This window comes from Eubalaena glacialis, chromosome 16 (assembly GCF_028564815.1).
Source record: "Eubalaena glacialis isolate mEubGla1 chromosome 16, mEubGla1.1.hap2.+ XY, whole genome shotgun sequence".
Taxonomy (NCBI): domain Eukaryota; kingdom Metazoa; phylum Chordata; class Mammalia; order Artiodactyla; family Balaenidae; genus Eubalaena; species Eubalaena glacialis.
This window is the reverse complement of record NC_083731.1, coordinates 29,332,554-29,353,712: the sequence shown is the minus strand read 5'-3', so window position 1 is coordinate 29,353,712 and position 21,159 is coordinate 29,332,554. Positions and strand designations below refer to the sequence as shown.

The 21,159-nt window shown below is 36.0% G+C and overlaps 1 protein-coding gene across 1 annotated transcript in view; it reads left to right on the top strand.

Moving 5' to 3' along the window:
• The window catches only part of SCEL (sciellin), a 310,050-nt gene that overhangs the window by 266,991 nt on the left and 21,900 nt on the right, over positions 1-21,159 (top strand). Inside the window, exons 20-27 of the mRNA XM_061170721.1 lie at positions 1,222-1,281; positions 1,925-1,984; positions 3,276-3,335; positions 5,863-5,913; positions 6,862-6,924; positions 10,722-10,781; positions 10,928-10,987; positions 11,137-11,193. Of these exons, the coding sequence (XP_061026704.1) occupies positions 1,222-1,281; positions 1,925-1,984; positions 3,276-3,335; positions 5,863-5,913; positions 6,862-6,924; positions 10,722-10,781; positions 10,928-10,987; positions 11,137-11,193 (471 nt within the window). The remainder of the gene's footprint in view (positions 1-1,221; positions 1,282-1,924; positions 1,985-3,275; positions 3,336-5,862; positions 5,914-6,861; positions 6,925-10,721; positions 10,782-10,927; positions 10,988-11,136; positions 11,194-21,159) is intronic.

Sequence of the window (21,159 nt, the reverse complement as noted above, 5' to 3'; positions counted from 1 at the left end):
CAAATATTACAAGGGAGGAGTTGCAGTGCTTAATGTTATGGGGTTTCTTTTTGAGTACTCAAATCTAGAAACAGAATCCTGGGAATTTTTTTTCTCAGTCGCCGGCATTCAAATTCCACATATTTCATTCAGGCAACAAAGGGTTAAAAAAATCAGCAAAGGGTATTGGGGTAGAATGGTTGTCTCTTTCAGGGTTAATAGTTTCATTATTTGCATGAAAAAGGATCAAATTTTTTATTGCTGCTTTTAGCAGGGTTGTACGCATTCTCAGACATCTGCATACAAGTAAAAACTTGAGTCAACGTCTAGCTGCTTCCAAGTATCTATACCTTTGATGTTGCATTGACGCAACCTCAGAGATTTCATGATCGATCTTAGCAGGGCCACAGGGCATGGGGATCCAGGGTGTAAAAGTGCCTTCTGTGGACATTCTTTACCCATGTGGTATCCTCTGTAGATCAGAGGCACTTTGGCTGGCACTGCGAATGTGGAAAACACATGTAGAAGCAATAGGAAAAGCAAAATTCCATTAAAATCAGAAGCAGATATACTAAAGGGTAATCATAAATTACTGACGTGTTTTCACTGACTACACGGAGTTTTATATTATAGTAAATATAGCTTACATTTCAGAACTTTATAGAGTTTAATCTTCCTATTGTTTGTTGCCAACACAACTAGTCAAAATTTGTAGTTTTAACACACAGTTATAAGTACCAGCAGCAGATACCAGATTTGTATATCATGGACTTTAACAAATTGGTATACTTATCTAAATCCAGTGTTTAAATAGAAAATCTGCTAATGAATGTCAATTTTACAAAATATGTGTTCTCCAAAGTTCCCACAGCATGTTGGAAGTTGATGGGTAGAGTTGTGTCTTGTGGAATGTTCCATGAAATGTGTATACAGACTATTACAAAATATGTTTAGTGCACCTGGAAAAGGCTAAGAGCATAGCATTCAATGAATCAAAATAGAGTCCTAGTTCAGTATTTGCTAGTGGCCCTAATGGCTCCAAGATTAAAATATTGTCTCACTGAGTCTCAATGTGTTTCAGAGATATATAAATCCCTACATACTTCTGCGTACCTTTAACAATCTTCAACTCTTTGGCATCATCTCAGTGAGTGTTTATACTGTTCCTGAGTTTTAATGAATAGTTTTATCAACTTGGTTCTAGTCTATCATTAACCTCATCACGTTCTCTATGCTTTAAAGGGGCCAGAGCCTTGACAATCTCATCAAAGTGACCCCTGAAGTAAACAGAAGTAACCCAGGGTGAGGATTATATCGTATCTTTCTTCCTTCCCATCAATTTGATGCCTGTGCATCAAATTCTGCATCAATTTGTGGCTCTCATTAGAGAAGCTATGCTGAAAAATCTGTGGAGTCAGAAAGTCTGAGCTGCATTACTTACTGGCTGGGTGCCTTGGAGCAAGTCCCTCGAACACTGAGCTGAGGCTTCTTTAGTTATAAAATGAGGATCATAATGTCTGTTCCACCTTTGTCATTTGATTATTAAGCATCAAGTACAATAATCCCTTTAAAGCAAAAAAGCACTACAAATGAAAATTATTAACAAAATATAGTTTAATTATAGCTATAGCATTATGTAGAATACTGAAAGAGGTTGGCCAGGTGAGAGTTTTTGGCAAATAGTTCCAGAATTGATCTTTTTAACTCAATCTTGCCCTAATTTTATGGTTTTATTTTGATTGTAAATGGGAAACTGAGCTAGTATACCAATGATTTGTATGGAGGTCAAAATTTTTACTCTTTTAAATGAAGGGCATAGACTGGTATTGATTTCTCTCAAAACCTAATCGCAAAATTCATCTTGAGCACATATATCCTTCAAAGTACTTAGTTGACTTAATTCCATTTTTACTTATTATGTTTTTGTTTGCTTTTTTGTTTAAAGTTCCAAAGACCTCAGTAACCTCATCAAAGTGAACCCAAGAACAGGAAAAAGTGTGCAAGGGCAAGATTGAATAGGCCCCTCTATTTTGTTTCACATTAACCAATGCTTAAAAACGTTATTAAATCATCATTTCAGCAGACTGACACTGCTATAGTATCAATGTATCAATGGTAGTTCAAGAAAAACCATGGAACCCCCATGATCTTTTATGTAAAATGTTTAAGATTTTGGTCAAATGATTTCTAATATAATGTAGGTGCCTTGATGCATTAGGTGCACAGTTGTTTTTTCAGAATGGATGGGATACTTTCGTTTGTTGATTTATTTTTCTTAAGCAGAGGGATGGCACAGGAGAGAGGAAAGAGAATCAGACCAGAGCCCAGAGATGGGGGTCTGGGCCTGGCTGTATCCTCACTAGCAGTGTGAAATGGGCATGGCCACACTCCCTGTTTGGACTTCAGTTTTTTCATCCTCACAGTGAGGAAATTGGACCAGATGCTCCCTGATCACTTCCAATGTCAATTCAGTTATTAAGTTCCAGTAAGATGGTTGATGTTATAGAATGTGCACACACCCTGGAGTTAGATTACATAGCTTTAGATTCCAGCCTTGCCACTACTAGCCATGTGGCAAAAACTTAATCTTTGTGTGTCTTAGCTTTTCCCTTTGTGAAATCAGGATGACAATACTTACCATTGTTGACCTGAAACAAATAGACTGCCAGATATTTCTCCAGCCAAGGTGGATTTACTCAGGATCACCAGAGAATTGCAGTTTGGGGTCTGCAACCGTGGGGAGCCATATGCAAGTCCCTGAAGGGGAAGGGAGGAACACTTTTATAGAAGGAGAAAAGGAGGTTGGGAGGGCTACAGTAAACAAAGAGTTCAAGGCTTTTCGTTGGCTGAGTCCCTGCCAGGAAAGAAGAGGAGTCATTCTTTTTCCTCTTGGGCTCCGCTATTATCACAGGGCACAAGAACTCCCCCTTCTGGTCTCCTAACTCTATTTCATTGAAGTTTCTGTTTATTAATTTTTTAACACTATTTCATTGGACTGATGTGAGGATTAAATCATATAAATCACGTAAATCACTTAGAACAGTACCTGGCACATCATGAATTTTCTGAAACCATTAATTGTTGTTTATTATTTCTATGCAGTTATAGTTAGGTCCAAATATATATTTTCAGAGTTAACACTGAAAAACTCCAACCCCTTGAGATGATCTCTGTTTTAATAAATATTTTATAGTAAAATATTTCTATAATAAAAATGTTTCTCCATTTTAATAAATATTTGCAACCACTTGATGTAAGTTGACCATTTCTCTGATCATTTCTTCCATGTTTTAAAGGGGCCAAAGTCTTGACAATCTCATCAAAGTGGCTCCAGAAACAAACAGAACTAACCAAGGGTGAGGTTTATGGAACTTATTTCTCCATTTTCTTCTATTCAACCTTGAAAATATGATAAAACTCATTGTCCCATCACAGAGACAGCCAATAATGGGACCCAAAATCAATACCTCTATGCCAGAAACCTAATCTTCAAGTCTTTATTCAGGGCTCCCTGGTTGTGGATATTTGTGGAGGAATTCCTTAAAATATGGGAATAATCTCTTATCAGTGTGGGATTTGTGTTCCATGCTTGGGATTTCCTCAAAATGAATCGAGTTTCCTCCTGGGATGAAATATCTTCCCCAAACAATTTCTTAGACATAAGCAGCCTAAGAGAAGGTCTTCATGTGAGGAAAATTCTCCTTCCTTTATCCTTCATCATTTTTTCCCTCTTCTCTTATGTTTACACTCAAACAATTCCTAAAGTTTGGAGGTTATTTTTTAAAATTATACTTAGTTTATTGAAATAATAAAGAATACAAAGGATGACATTTGTCTTTTATAGAGAGAATTTTCTTTAAGGTACGTCGTGTTGAGTAAACAAAGAGATGTAAAAAAACCACGAATCTATAAATATATATTGTTATGCTAGTTTGAATGCGAGTTAAATATAAAAGATACCAAGGTATATATTTTCTTTCTGATAGATATTCTATCTTACTTGGTGTATAGGAATTCTATTTTTACAGTAGGTAGATATCATATAAAGTTTATTAGACTAGATCAGGAGTCAAAAACTTTTGCTTAAAGGGCTAGGTAGTAAATATTTCAGGTTTGGGGGACCAAAACAGTCTCTATTTTAACTAGTCAACTAGCAACCATTGATAATACATCATAAAGGAATGGGCATGGCTGTGTTCCAATAAAACTTTACTTATATAACAAGACTACAGGCTGAATTCAGCTTGAGGACCATAGTTTGCTGACTCCTGGACTAAACAGTATTTCATGTGGGTGAGTGAAGAGGATCAACTCTGAATGTACTTGGAACAGCTTCCGAAACAAAGCCTCCCTTGCATATCTTGTTTTATTCACTTTATGGTTAGACCAAAGATTTTATCATTCTTTTATCTGATTATTTAGTGCTAAATTGTCCTTAGATTTTGTTCACTAAATAAGAGCATAACGCATTGCCACTGTCTGAGGGTCAGGTACTGAATCCAGAGACCATGTAATACTTCATGTTACAGATAAAAGAGTCAATGAAAGACAGCTATCCCTTGTCCCTCTTCCAAGATGACTTAGTTTGTAAAGTGAAGATGGCCTTAATGATATGACCTTTCCCGTGCAGTGTGTGAGCCTCGTTTCAGTACCCACCCTCTGCCATGTATTGCATTAGGTCATGTGTCCATCTTTTCTACTTGGTAGTGAAATTTTTGAGTTCGGAGAATACTTATTAGCTGTATAACCTTGGACAAATCGTTTAACCTCCTTTAAGCCTCAGCTTCTTTATCTGTAAAGTGGGGATTGTAAGAATTACCTTCTTCATGAATTACCAGAAAAATTAGATGTGAGTAAGCTTATGAAGCACTTATTCCTCAAGTGCTTATTAGATATTATCTATTGGTATTATTATTACTGTTACTGTTTTTCTTCATTGTTGGATCCCCATTGCACCACTCATTGCTTAGTTCAAAGAAGATACCAAAGAAATTATCTGTTAGGTTGAATTTTATGAAATTGTTGACATTCAATAATATTTGATCCACAAGAGGACAATTTCATATAGTTCAATATAATAGAATGCAATAATTTACATGGAAGGATATGTACATGATAAAATTAGTTTATAGGTTAATCCTAAAGATTAGTTCAGTGATATAAGCCTTTCCAGTCTTTTTTCTTTTCAGGATGTATAACAAATTGTCCAATAATAAGGTATAGCAAATTAGGCATCTTGTTCAGGCCTTCTGATGTTAGAGTTGGTATGAAGGCCCAGTGCGATAACAGAAATGTCTCTTTAGAGCTATTATTGCCTATTTGTTTAGAATAGAAGCAAGTTATATAATCTGAAGTTTTCCTTGTTCTGACTTAGCATTGCATGAAGCATGATTCTGAACTGTTAATATCTTGGAGTAGCCTGAATGTTACATATTCATATTATGTATATTACCTCCATACTTTAGAATCAGGAAATAGCCTCTTTTTAAAAAAAATCCCAGGTTTTTGTTTTGTTTTGTTTTGAGGGGAGGGAAGCAAGGAACACGTGCAAATGATGAACAATTTAAATTTTTCTCTTATTCGTTACAAGCTCCAAAAATATTCTTGGAAAACAAGGAGTTTAAGAGCAATTTAAATTTGAAGTTGTCTTAAAAGAAATAAGAATAAAACTAAATTAAATTTTCATATATATGTAGTTGTGTAAGAAATGAATTGATAGTAGCCACCTGCTTTTACAGAGGGCTAAAAAAAGAACTCAAGTAAGATGAAGTTTTGAATTAACAACAATCACTTGATTCAATATTAATAGTGAAAAAAAATGTACAGATTGTAATTGATTTGACTTGATTTTACCCCCTTATTGAAATTTACAACATTTTTTAGGAACCAAGGTCTGAACAATCTTATCAAAGTGACTCCCTCAGCAAATAAAAGGTAAGCTTATTAAGATTATTGAAGACTCATGAACAAGTCTTCAATTTATGCCCCAGAATAAGATTATTTGGCTAAGGACATTTGAAAGGGGACATGAAAAAAATGAGAACAAATTGATTTGTTGATGTGTAATAATGGTAGATAGATTTTTTCTTTTATTGTGTTGCTTCAATTTATTACATTATAATATTGTTCAAATTGTAATATTGAAGCTAATTCTGTCTAATGACTATTTGAGAAATTCATTGGATAGCATAAGTAGCATAAGTAGGTTATTACTGCAAGTTTATAGTAAATAAATTATAAGTTCACAAAACTGAATAAACCAAAGAATATTGGCTTTCTTCTCTTTCACAAACCCAAGGATTAATTTTTAAATGACTCTTCAGAAAATTGGTGACATAACATTCTAATACTTGATTAGAATATTTCTACATGATTTTGATTATACTCCTGTCTTCTTGAAAAGTTAAGACCCATCATTCACTGGAGCAAAAGTTAAGAAAAGCGTGACAGAGTAACTCCAAGCTACCTCTCAAGATTATTGTGATGATAATGTTGGTGGAAAGCATTGTGCAGATGTAAGGAATTATTGTGAATAGAGAGAGGAAGGATGTTAGCAGAAGGGAGCATGTGGTTTGGGGTCCAGCTATGGTTTCAATCCTAGTTCACCCTCAGTCATTTCTTAGGTATCTGGCCCAAAGAGGGTCTTAATTTCTATGAAACTCAATTTATTTATAAAGAGAGAATGGTAATATTTAACTCAGTTGTTTTGAGGATTTAAAAAAGATAACTAATATAACTAATATATATAAAGTAGAAACTCGGTAAATTTATCACTTTTTGTCTAGGATCCCATGGAATGATTCACAAGCATCAGAAGAAACAATGCCAGCCATTGTTTCTGATTTCCAACTGAATTTGACCTTGTATTTTATTTTGTTTTAGCAGTGAACAAGATCTTGATGAACTTATTAACATAAGCCCCAAAGCTGTCAAAAACACAGCCGGGTAAGAGAAGGATGTGATTTATTTACTTTGCTTTGTTTCTCCTTAACTAAGTACAATTTGAATATAAATGACTTGTAATCATTCTATGGGCAAACTGAATATAAATCTTGAAAAGTCATCACAATTTTTGTATGTCCCTGAAAACTTAGATATCTATTTGCTAATAAAAAGAAAGGCAGCTCAAGTAAAGCAATTGAAGGGAGTGATTGGGGTAGAAACATAGCTAGTCTATGCCCTGTTTATGTTTTGTAGTATTGATGTTAATACCTTTGTCTCTGGATTTGGTTAAATTTATTAATGATAGTTAATTTTTTGAAAAGAGCTGGACACCTCATTAGTTATAAGCAATACCATTCACCTCGTTTTCAGAGGGTGTTTTCTGGTAGTCGGTGGAAATTTTATGAGGTTCATTATTTCTTAGATGGTTTGCTGCTCGCAGCAAAGTAATGGATCTAAAATTTGATAATTCTTTAAGTAGTATCTATAATGATGAAAATGGAATTCACTGTTTTGTCTCTGGTTATATGAAGATTTTTATATCATTATACACTACTATTATATATATGTACGTATATATATATATTTAAGAATGTTTTTATGATTTCACTTTTTTGAGTTTAGCTGGTACGTACAAAAATTGCAAAATTTTGGAGATGGAAGGAAGGAACCTCAGAAAACTCATAGCCCAGTTACTATGAACACTTGCAAACCACTGTTCCAGTCAAACCTATTCTATTTACAGAAGAGGAAATTAAGACTCAGAAAGGTTAAGTGATGTGACCAGTGTCACAGAGAAAACTAGTGGAAGACGAATAGTAGTTCTGTGATCTGTTAGGTGGTGAATAATTACCGAGTACCTACTGGGTTTGAAGCTTACAACTAGGTATCATTAGGTACACATTAGGTATAATTATAGGCCGTGGATGCCAAAAAGAGAATTCAGTAGACATACTCAATCTTATTAACAGCAAGCAATTATCATAGATTAAAGCTAATTATGTACTGGGGGCAAAGAGATGGGACTCAAAGACAATAATAGGTTGTCAATTTAATATATTACATTTTGGTATGCTTATGTACTGCTTGCTGAATATAGAATGTATTGTCAGTGAGTTGCATTTAAAAAGAAAAGGAGACATGAAATAGCTAATTTAATAAACACAACAGGCAGTAAAATTCACATTCATAGATTCCTAGGAGTAGAAGATGTTAGAGATGGGCAGAGGCTTAGAGATGAACAAATCCAATCTCCCCATTTTACAAATGAGAATACTGAAGTATTCGGGGCAAAAGTCTCATAATCTTCTGTGAGTTCTTCCAACTCCCAGCCCAACTCCTGGTCTTTAAATCACAGCATGGAGACTTTGATCTTAAAATAGGTGAAAGTTGATTCAGTACCTCAGGAAACAGTGGAAACTATAAAGCTAGGACTTTTACTCTTGCCATGGGACAGCCTGGAGATGTTCTCTACTACTTTCACAGGGTCACTTGAAATATTACTTCACAGTCTTTGAAGTGACAATGGCACAAATTTATGCCAATGACCGCAAAACACTTTACAACTTTTGAACTACATGAAAATAATAATAGCTAAATATTTCAATGTATCCCTATATCCTTAAAGCAAAATAAATGAAAGCAGTAACTTGAGTAGGAAAAATGTTACATTTTTCCTGGATAAAATTTAGATATAAGATTCCTGTGCTTGTAGGATCCAGGGTCTGAAAAAAGTGTCTATAAGTTTTCAATTCATTAAGTTGCATGATGCTCTCAGTCAAGGCAATTCAGGACTATTACTGAGATCCTTGCTTTATTGACACAAGGTGTCGTCTTTTTAAGAGAAGTGGTACAACATAGCTCACGTTTATATATATGTTTTCTAAGTTAGTGTTTCTCAAATTGTGGGTCACATCCCATTAAATGGTCTTGTAATTAATTTAGTGAGCGGCAGTCAGCATTTTTTCCCAGTTAACTAGAGTGAAATAGAGTAGAAAACATGAGAGTTCTTACGTAGTGGGTGTCTTATTTTGTGAAATTTATGTTTTATTATGTGTGTGTGTGTGTGTGTGTGTGTGTGTGTCTGACTGAAAACAGAAAGTATTGGGCTGTGATGTAAATTGTATTTTTTAATGAGCTCTATGATGTAGTAGTTTGAATAGCACAGTTCTAAGATTTGGAATGAACCAAGTTTTCTGTACCAAGCAGAACAGTAAAAACGGGAGTTCTGGGAGGGTGGGAGGGAGGGAGATGCAAGAGGGAAGAGATATGGGAACATATGTATATGTATAGCTGATTCACTTTGTTATAAAGCAGAAGCTAACACACCATTGTAAAGCAATTATACTTCAATAAAGATGTTTAAAAAAAAAAAAAAAAGGGAGTTCTCATGTTTGTGTTTGCATTTTTTATGCAGCTTACTCTTAATTATGCTGGTTGGTGAATATTATATGTAGTTACACTAAAATATTGTGATTGATTTTATGTATTAAAAGGTTGTGGCCTTTGACATATTATTTCCTCTACAAAGTTTTATTTTTTGTACTTTTTATTCTCTTAATGTATGAAATTATCCTCATTTTAAAGATCGTCTTTCAGGCACAATTTAACTTTATAACAGGTTTTTGTAATCAATTTATACAAGAAAATTTTATTTTGGATAGTTCTCATATGTTTATCATTTCTTTGATAGTGTTTGTAGATACCAGTTGATTATCTTTAATTGAGAATATTACTATTGAAGATAATTCAAAACAGTAAACATTCATTTAGGGGCTTTCTGTCTACCATGGAGATCTGAGAACAAGGATGAAGAGATCAAATTCAGTGAAGCCATGAGCTGGGAAGCAAATTCTATGGAAAGGCTTAGGGGTTGGGGAAGGAAATGCAGACCTTTTTCTCAGACTTTTTGATGACTAACCTCTAAGTGGCTCTCCTTCAGTTCCTAACCTTGCATCAGTCTTTTTGAAGAGTAAACCATACTTTATTTTTACATAAGGGAAAAGGACTTTTGGGGGGAAGGAGGTACAGGCAGGTAGCTGCCAAAATTTACTGAAAGCAGGTGTTATCAATCCCAAGATTTCTTGCTATTGTGGGCTCTTCTTTGAATAAATATTATAAAGCGGTTTAGAGGAACACATTGAAAAATCACTATTTTCCAGACCTTAGAAGCAAAGTATTATACGGAGGCAGTGAGTGATAGCAAACCAGGTGGGAGGAAATACTGTTCTCCGACTGAGGAAAGAAACTGATAGAGTTTCAACTAGGAAGTGGACAGTTATCAGAGTATGTCCCTAATTTACCATGATTTCAGCTTTGGAAGTCATGGTAGAGGAAAGAAAAGTCACAATTTTGATGGATTACTGGAACTCTCTTTGCCAAGACTTAAGTATAATCCTAGTTTGAGAGTTTCTTATTTTTTTAAAAAATGGTATATTTAGCTGGTGAATATGATTTTTAAAATATCAAGGACCTTAGAATCAGTTTGTATCTTCATACTGTTAAAACATTCCAGAGTAAAAGTGGTCAATCATGAGATGTTTGCTGTGAACTCTGAGTTAGCGTGCCCTTGTAGATGGGCTCTGACAGTAAGCGTGTGAAGTCAGAATAATTCTTCTCCTGATTCAACATAATTAGTCCTCCCTGGATTGGTTTGGAAATTTATTTCAAGGGGGTTCTATGCCAAACCAATATGTCTTATACTAAGTGATAAAATAGCTAATCCCTTCTTCCAATTCCAGCCAACTTAAACCTGTATTATCTCTAACACAAGCTGCTTTAATTTGTTTTTCCATTTGAAGAAATCAAGATCTTGATAAACTCATCAAAGTGAATCCTGAAACTCTCTCCAACAACCAAAGGTAATAGAACTGTATTAATTTTTGTGCTTTGGGTAGGAAGAATATTTTGTTTTACAATTATTTCAAACACATTTATAACCTTAATGATCTTACCAAAAGAATTTATTTATAATTAACCTGCTCCCTTTTTATTTTTCTTTTTAAAGAAACCAGGATCTCAATAACCTCATCAAAGTGAATCCTGAAGTAATCAGAAGCAATCAAAGGTAATCAAATAAAAACAGTCATTTCATGTTCTCATGTCTGTTGCCCCTGAGTGGAGTAGATTTATTATATTGCTTTATAGACCTAGCACAAGCACAACAACCTATCACTAATCGGAGTTTATTTTTTTCTCTTTTTCTCTTTTGAAAAGCCAAGCTTTGGACAATCTTATTAAAGTGAAACCTTCACCTCTCAGAAATACTAAGCGGTAAATGACTTTGCCTAACTATCTTGACATGTTCCCAAGGTTCTAGGTTAGGAATTTCCTTTCTTGCTCGCTTTCTTGCTTTCTTTCTTCTCTTTTTAAAAGAAGGCTTTCATTTTTCTTGAGTGTTCAAATGAGCACACATTTATAACCCATGTGTTTCCTGTCAGCCGAGAACATGCTGCACTCTTCTGGAATCAATTGCACTCTTTTGGACTCAGTTTTGTACTTCTTATTTTCACGAAGACAACTTAGGGTTTGTTGCCTATAGGAAATAGAGTATCAGGACTGATATGAAAAATGAGTGAAATTAAATAAGAGGAAAACATATTTTGGAGAAGCTGGACCAAACCGGTGGTTTACACAGGTGCCTACAGAGCATTGGAGCATTGGAAAGGATATTCAGTGTTCAGAATTACAGATCCACAGCTCATGTGGGCTCACAAAATATTCCAGCAGATTTTAACCTTGAACTTCCATTTTGAGTTTTGTAAATATCTTATAATTCACTATCTTTATGTCATATCTTTCACCAAAAGAGCTTATTGATAATGCACCAGAGTGCGTTGTATGAGAAGCCCAGATTGTTCTGCTGACCTGAAATTTTGCCATAATAAATATATAGCTGGGAATTAAAGTCTCAATATTCTGGGATGAAGAAAGCAAATTAACATATGGAAAGTGCTTTGAAGCCACGGGGAGAAAGAGGATAGTGTGATGTGCTCATCGGCCTAAATCTTATGTCTTTTTGTTTTCTACATTAGTGGTTCTTTTTTTTTTTTTTTTTGGAGTATAATTGCTTTACAATGTGTTAATTTCTGCTGTACAATGAAGTGAGTCAGCTATATGTATACCTATATCCCCTCCCTCTTGGACCTCCCTCCCACCCCTCCCCCCCATCCCACCCATCTAGGTTGTCACAGAGCTTCCTGTGCTTTATAGCATGCTCCCACTAGCTATCTATTTTACACATGGGAGTGTATATATGTCAATCCTTGTGTTTTAATTTGCCTTTTCTGTTTGTGTGTTTTTATCACAAGGTGTTGGGGTGTCTGAGGTAGGAAGGTACCAAGGCAATTGAAGAGCAATTGCTAATTAGACAGCAGTATTTATTGAACACCTCTGGTGTGCCTGGCAATTTATATACATTTAATCCTCACAACCACCAACCCCATGAGAAATATATTCATGCATGCTATTTTATAGAAGAGGAAACTATAGCTCAAAGATATAAAATAAACTTCTCAAGAAAGAAAACACATTCTGGATCTAAACCTAAGTCCTTCTGATGTCACTACTGGAAGAAGAACAAAAGATCGGGAGCAAAAAAAGCTCAGATTTACCCCTTCTTTCTGTCCTTTATTCTCCCTATGGTCCCTTCCTTTCTAATTCCCCTCCCACCCCTGCAGTTAAAGGACTACAATTAGATACACTTTTTTTCTAGAAAATTATTGTGGAAATGACAGAGAGGAGAGGAAGGTTTGTCTTACAGAGATTTTCTAATAACTGAAATAATAGCGGACTTTTGGTGCTGACCCTGCCACTGGTAAGCGTATGGAAATATCTTTGATAAGTAGAACCATTTCTTCAGAGTGGTACTGGTAGGGGCAGATTTTTATTTTTATTAGTAACAGTTTTAGGAGGTTCCCAACCCATGTTGGAAGTGGTTAGGTTTAACAAGCACGTATGGAATAACTAACAGTGGCTACTGTAGCCAACTTCTCCCTTAGTGGCTGTTTCCATAAATTGTAGCGCCCTCTCTCTCTCTCTCTCTCTCTCTCTGCCCCGCTCCCGTTCCCTCCTTCCTCCTCTCCCTCCCTCCCTTTCCCCTTCTTCTTACTTTTGCCTCCTTCCCTTCCTCCTTCTGCAAATGCACTATGTTGACAGATAATGGTAACTTTTGCATAAGAGTTTTGCCTTTTGTTTATTAGAAGAGGCTAATTTCATAAAAAGTAATTTGTATTTCAGCAACTCCTAACAAAGTATCTATAAGAAGAGGACATTTTCCTTATACAGATAGGATTACTATAAAAAAGAAATTTAAAAATATTGACCATCATGTTGTTTTCAGATGGCAGCCTTTTTTAAGGATTTATTTTTAAACTTTTTATTGAGGTATAGTTGATGTATAATATGATATAAATTACAGGTATATGATATAGTGATTCACAATTTTAAAGGTTATACTCCACTTATAGTTATTACAAACTATTTGCCATATTCTCCATATCATAGAATATATCCTTGTAGCTTATTTTATACCTAATGGTTTGTACCTCTCAATTACCTACCCCTATATTGCCCCTCTCCCCCTTGCCTCTCCCCACTGGTAACCACTAGTTTGTTCTGTATATCAGATGGCAGCTTGATCCACAAATCTAACCTAAGTGATGTCTGACTATTCTTTAGTAGTTACACCAGATTTGATGATAATCAGCCAGGATATTCAAGAATTACTGCAGAAAAAACAGGAAAGACTAAGCTGCCTATTTGAAAAAAGTGACTTCATTCAATATATTCAGTCACCTGTTTCTGCAATGTATTTATGTGGCCCACTTGATTTTAATGGGTAAAGAGAGGGGGCATTTTAACATGACTCCCAGTAGGAATAACAGCCACAAGGCACTTTTACATCCAATTCAATGTGACAGGAGCACTGATTATTTAATAGTATAACAGCAGTGAATCAGAGTTCCTTTTATGTGACTTTGCTGACATTTCCAGCAGCTGTATATTTAATTCACAGTTAGGGGTGGAATAAATTTCAGTCATGGATCAGAATGTAAGCAGGTGTCCCTGAGCTCTTTCTAGGAAGACAACAACTTGAACAAATGCAGATGTGTACAGAATTTTCATTTATTCAGGGAGAAACTGTGAATTTTAGCAATGACAGTTTCACATTTTCATGAACCAACATTAAAGTGGCATATTTAATTATCGGTAGCCTATAAACTGCTGCTCCCACATGAAGATTGAAAAACATCTAGTGATACAGGTCTTTACAGTTAGAAAAGGCAACCTTCATCTGAAGCAGAAAAAATATTCTGAACTATTTGTAGTATTATACGTCCATCTTTATGAGGGCTTCCTATTTGCTAAGACATACCTTGTTAATATCCCAATAAGAGGAGGTTTCCTTCCTATCTTCCTATTGCATATTTCTCATACTTCTGCTCAAGACAGAAAGCTGGAGGTGGGAGGTAACCTTGACTCTTTCCATTGCTTAATTCTCCATAATCAGTAGGTCACTCTGAGTGCTTCTCCTAGTTATCTCAGGAACCGAGACATTTCATCATCCCAACTGCTACTATAGCCCAGCTTACTGTTAAGTCTCCTCACTGGTCCCTCTGCTGTCTCTGGTACCTTCTGCCCTTCAATCTATCTGCCACACTGTAGAGTGATCTTCTTAAAACACAAATCTGATCCTGTCCTTCCTCTGATGAAATCCTCCAGTGGCTTCCCATTGCCACTGGACAACAGTGTACCCCTTAACCTGGTTTCCAAAGCTCGCCATGATGTTGCCTCCACAGGCCTCCCCAACCCCATTCCCTATGCTCCACCCACAAACAAAGCCCACCCACACACCCCCTGACATGAACACGCCTCGCTCCTCTGTCATCGCTGCTGCATGGATAACTGCTACTTATCCTTTAGGTGTCAGCTTAGGTGTCTTTTACTCAGGCTCTGGGAAGCCCAACCTGACTTATCACTTCTGCATCAGGTCCTTCTGGATGCTCTCAAGCTCTCTGTTTTTCTGTCCTATGATATTTGTCTCTTGGAATTATTATTTAATAATCTCTCATCAACTATTGGATTTTTTAAGGGCAAAGATTGGATCTGTCTTGTTCGTGTCTTTATCTACAATTCATGGCACAATGCTTGACACGTATTAGGTGCTTAATAAATATTCTCTGAGTTACAAGCTAAATTTCAAAACTAATCAAGACCTGTGATCATCCAACTAGACAAAGCCCATTGCCTTATAACTCTAACACTCTGAGCCCCATGAGTGAAACTAGACTGGAGGGATCTGATATCCTATGACTGGTCTCCTTGCTCAAGCCAATGACTCTATTTTGAAACGTAATCTCAATGAACCATGGTGAATTAGAGCCACTGAAATTCTTGGTCACATCTTATATTTAAAATACCTAAATTGATCATTTTCTCTATGGACCTGTTAATTTCTTTAATATAAAATCTTTAAGACTCCCTCATTGAAACAAATTATAAAAATATGTAAAGCTGGGACCATTTTGCAAATTCAATAGAGTTGAAGAATTATAGCAGTTATCTCACTGTATTCTACACTCCCTTCAGAGAGATAAATATTCCTTTGAACTAAAGCTTAAAGCCTTAGTTTTAGTTCTTGGCATAAAAGAAGTACCATAGTAAATTTTCTATATGGAGGTTTTTAATTTTGCAAATGTGTTTGATACTCTGCAAAAATGATGTAAGTGAGCTGGAGAGAGAGAAACATATTGCAGCATTTGATAAATACCTCCCACACCTTCATAAGAGAGGAAGAGCAGTTGGGAGTGAGCTGATTACTTTCTCTCATGTAGAGCATATCCTAGGAAAAGTTGTGTTATAAGAGACATAATAAGCCTTGGTCCCCAGAATCTCTATTTTTTTTCTTTAATCTGCTCTGCAAGGGAGTATTATATTCCTTAATGGGGCAGTAGAAAATAAATTACATGATTATAACATAGATAAATGCTCATATTCAAAATGTGTGCTATGACTCTACATAGCAGATAACTCATATCTTCTCCCAAACATTCTGTAGTCTATGTAAAGAAAAGCATTTTCAGTTGCTATGGTTAACAAAATTTCTTTTTAGCATTTCTCTCTGTATCCACAGAGAATTGGTGGTTTTTCTTGAAGTTAATTCCAACTGTTCATAAAATCACAAAATTATAAGGTCTTCCACTGAACTGCCACAGAAAAGGTTTGGAATCAAGCCTTTGTTTGACCCTGGAGCATTTGGCTGGGCTTCTATAAAAATCTATTTTTCACACTTTGACTCACAGCTCTTCATCTTCTACCACAGTGTAAAAGACACGATAAGATAGATGTAGTCTTAATTAAAGAATGAAAATTTATTTTTACATTCTTCAACTTGGGAAGTTTATGGGCAATCTGAACTTCTTTTATTGGATCTCCAAATCTAGCTGATGACATCAATCAGGGCGAACAACCAGAGCAAATCCACATTTTGTACTTTTCATGATCTGGAACTTTTAATTTTGCTTTAAATATTAGTATAAAATATTCAGAATAAAATCTTATAATCCACTCTACCAAACTTGATATGTGGCACTGTTTAATAAAAACAGCAAAAATTCTATGAAACCCCTAATAACATGGTTTACTCAATGATTCACAATTACAACCCTTTGGGAGTGTGCTTCTTTGAAGGCAAGCATACGTTCCAATTTTGAGTTATCTACCTACAGTGGTTGGATTTGCAGGATTCTGGTTTTTCCTCCTTGCTTAGATCTAAATCCATTTCCACTCTCCCTCACAATAGCTAGGGTCCAAAAGACTTGGGTCCTGGGGGTGAGGAGGTGGGGTGGTATAGGCAGATCAAAGATGCAGTATCTGCAGCAGCCAGGAGTGGAAAGTGCCAGAGCAGGTGAGGGCATCCAGCATCAGGCTGAGAAGCTAAACATAATCATGTCATGAGGGCAGAAGCAAATGTGTATTTGGTTGCTAGGGCTGCCATAACAAGAACCACAGCCTGGGTGGCTTAAAAGAGAAATTAATTTTCTCACCGTCTGGAAGCTAGAAATCCAAGATCAGTATGTCGGTAGGGCTGGCTCCTTCTGAAGGTCCAGAGGGAAGGATCTATTCCAGGCCTTTCTCCTTGGCTGGTAGAGGGCTGTCTTTACCCTCTGTCTTCACATTGTTATCCATCTGTGTGTGTATCTGAGCCTAAATTTCCTCTACTTATAAAGATACCAATCATATTGGATTACGGCCCACCCTAATGACCTCATCTGAACTCGATTTTTTCTGGCGTTAGGACTTCAACATATAAATTTGGTGGGAGGGCAAAATTCAACCCCTAAGGAAATGTCCCAAAATAAGGAAACAAAGCCCTGGTTGGGAGCTGTGTGAAAAAAAGGAAAGAAATATGTGCAATTCAGGGGTGAAATAAGGCAGGTTCTAGGTGATTGACGCAAATGGAGGTGAAATGTCCATCACCGTCTCTTCTGAACTGTTTCTAAGAGGTTATTGTGCACACTCTGTACCTAGATGTGGCCAAAGCTGACTGCCATAAAGGTTCAGGGTCTAATATCTTTCCCTTGGGGTCCCTTTCAGGTCTTTTCCCAGAGCTGGGTAAGGTAGCATAGATTTCCACCAGAGAAGGAGAAAAAAGAGAATTTAAATTAATTTAATGCCACAAGTATTTTTGGAGCAGCTACTGCGTGCAAGGCCATGTTAGCCATGGTAATGTGATTTTACTCTCAAGTCATAATGAAAAACACCAGCTTCCTTAAAAAATGTCACTCAGTTCATCCAAGGTTAGCTTTGGAGGGAGAATCACTTCCTGGGACAGAATTCTAATTCCCCAAAATTCACATTTCCTGGTGATTTCTCACTGTTTGCCATTGCCAACCGTCCCTGTTTGGCATTCCTGGGAAACTGGATTATGGAAGATCATGATAATCCACTTAATTTTTATCCCATTATCCCCAAGTATTTAGTAAAGTACTATTGTATTTTAAAATGTTAAGGGGAGGATCATTTAATGCTCAGGCTATTAAGATAGTATGGTAACCCCTGAGGTCAAGAAGGTGACTCTAGTAATAGGGAAGGACCGTCACAGGTTAGGTGAATGCAAAGCCTGCTGTCTCTATTTCTAGATTTGAAAGATGCTATCTGGGAGGTCTCCTCACACAGTTCTAGTAGTTATGTTGAAGAAGTCAGTTTTGAATTTTACATCATTCAGACTGCAGAATCAAATGATTTTGATACTTCTGAGCTACTTCTGAAATCCTGTACTTTTTACATATATTAATTGGCATATTTTCTACTATAACTCACATTAAAAAATAATTTAACTAATTTCTACATTTTCAAAGATGTGCAGCTAGTATTTTATTTTATTTTGTTTTTTTAAAAAGATCTTTAATGGAGTACAATTGCTTCACAATACTGTGTTAGTTTCTGTTGCACTACAAAGCGAATCAGCCATATGCATACACATGTCCCCATATCCCCTCCCTCTTGAGCCTCCCTCCCATCCTCCCTATCCCACCCCTATAGATGGACACAAAGCACCGAGCTGATCTCCCTGTGCTATGCTGCTGCTTCCCACCAGCCAACTATTTTACATTTGGTAGTGTATATATGTTGATGTTACTCTCACTTTGCCCCGGCTTCACCCTCCCACCCCATGTCCCCAAGTCCATTCTCTATGTCTACCTCTTTATTCCTGCCCTGCAACTAAGTTTATCAATACCAATTTTTTTTTTTTTTAGATTCCATATATATGTGTTAGCATACAGTATTTGTTTTTCTCTTTCTGACTTACTTCACTCTGTATGACAGACTCTAGGTCCACCCACCTCACTACAAATAACTTAATTTCGTTTCTTTTAATGGCTGAGTAATATTCCAATGTATATATGTGCCACATCTTCTTTACCTGTTCATCTGTCGATGGACACTTAGGTTGCTTCCATGTCTTGGCTGTTGTAAATAGTGCTGCAATGAATACTGTGGTACATGACTCTTTTTGAATTATGGTTTTCTCAAGGTATATGCCTAGTAGTGGGATTGCTGGGTCATATGGTAGTTTTATTTTTAGTTAAGGAACCTCCATACTGTTTTCCGTAGTGGTTGCATCAATTTACATTCCCACCAACAGTGCAGAAGAGTTCCCTTTTCACCACACCCTCTCCAGCATTTACTGTTTCTAGATTTTTTGATAATGGCCATTCTGACAGGTAGAGGTGATACCTCATTGTAGTTTTGATTTGCATTTCTCTAATAATTAGTGATGTTGAGCATCTTTTCATATGCCTCTTGGCCATCTGTATGTCTTCCTGGTGAAATGTCTATTCAGGTCTTCTGCCCATTTTTTAACTGGATTGTTTGGTATTTTGATAATGAGCTCCATGAGCTGTTTGTATATTTTAGAGATTAATCCTTTGTCTGTTGTTTCATTTGCAAATATTTTCTCCCATTCTGCGGGTTGTTTTTTTGTCTTGTTTATGGTTTCCTTTGCTGTGCAAAAGCTTTTAAGTTTAATTAAGTCCCATTTGTTTATTTTTGTTTTTATTTCCATTACTCTAGGAGGTGGGTCAAAAAAGATCTTGCTGTGGTTTATGTCAAAGAGTGTTTTTCCTATGTTTTCCTCTAAGAGTTTTATAGTGTCTGGTCTTACATTTAAGTCTTTAATCCATTTGAAGTTTATTTTTGTGTATGGTGTTAGGTAGTGTTCTAATTTCATTCTTTTACATGTAACTGTCCTGTTTTCCCAACACCACTATTGAAGAGGCTGTCTTTTCTCCATCATATGTTCGTGCCTCCTTTGTCATAAAGTAGGTGACCGTATGTGTGTGGGTTTATCTCTGGGCTTTCTATCCTGTTCCATTGATCTATATTTCTGTTTTTGTGCCAGTACCATATTGTCTTGATTACTGTAGGTTTGTGGTATAGTTTGAAGTCGGGGACCTGATTCCTCCAACTCTGTTTTTCTTTCTCAAGATTGCTTTGGCTATTCAGGGTCTTTTGTGTTTCCATACAAATTGTGAAATTTTTTGTTCTAGTTCTGTGAAGAATGCCATTGGTCATTTGATAGGGATTGCATTGAATCTGTAGATTGCTTTGGGTAGTATTGTCATTTTCTCATTGTTGATTCTTCCAATCTAAGAACATGGTATATCTCTCCATCTGTTTGTATCATCTTTAATTTCTTTCATCAGTGTCTTATAGTTTTCTGCATACAGGTCTTTTGTCTCCTTAGGCAGGTTTATTCCTAGGTATTTTATTCTTTTTGTTGCAATGGTAAATGGGAGTGTTTCCTTAAATTCTCTTTCTGATTTTTCGTTGTTGGTGTATAGGAATGCCTGAGATGTCTGTGCATTAATTTTGTATCCTGCAACCTTACCAAATTCATTGATTAGTTCTAGTAGTTTTCTGGTGGCATCTTTAGGATTTTCTACGTATAGTATCGTACCATCGACAAACAGTGACAGTTTTACTTCTTCTTTTCCAGTTTGTATTCCTTTTATTTCTTTTTCTTCTCTGATTGCTGTGGCTAGGACTTCCAAAACTATGTTGAGTAAGAGTGGCGAGAATGGACATCCTTATCTTGTTCTTGATCTTATGGAAATGCTTTCAGTTTTTCACTATTGAGTATGATGCTTGCTGTGGCTTTGTCATATATGGCCTTTATTATGTTTAGGTAACTTCCCTCTATACCCATTTTCTGGAGAGTTTTTATCATAAATTGGTGTTGAATTTTGTCGAAAGCTTTTTCTGCATCTATTGAGATGATCATATGGTTTTTTTTCCTTAATTTGTTAATGTGGTGTATCACATTGATTGATTTGCATATACTGAAGAATTCTTGCATCCCTGGGTTAAATCCCACTTGATCATGGTGTATGATCCTTTTAATGTGCTATTGGATTCTGTTTGCTAGTATTTTGTTCAGAATTTTTGCATCTATGTTCATCAGTGATATTGGTCTATAATTTTCTTTTTTTGTGATATCATTTTCTGGTTTTGGTATCAGGGTGATTGTGGCTTCGTAGAATGAATTTGGGAGTGTTTCTCCCTCTGCAATTTTTTGGAAGAGTTTGAGAAGGATGGGTGTTAGCTCTTCTCTAAATGTTTGATAGAATTCACCTGTGAAGCCATCTGGTCCTGAACTTTTGTTTGTTGTAAGATTTTTAATTATGGTTTCAATTTCATTACTTGTGATAGGTCTGTTTATATTTTCTAATTCTT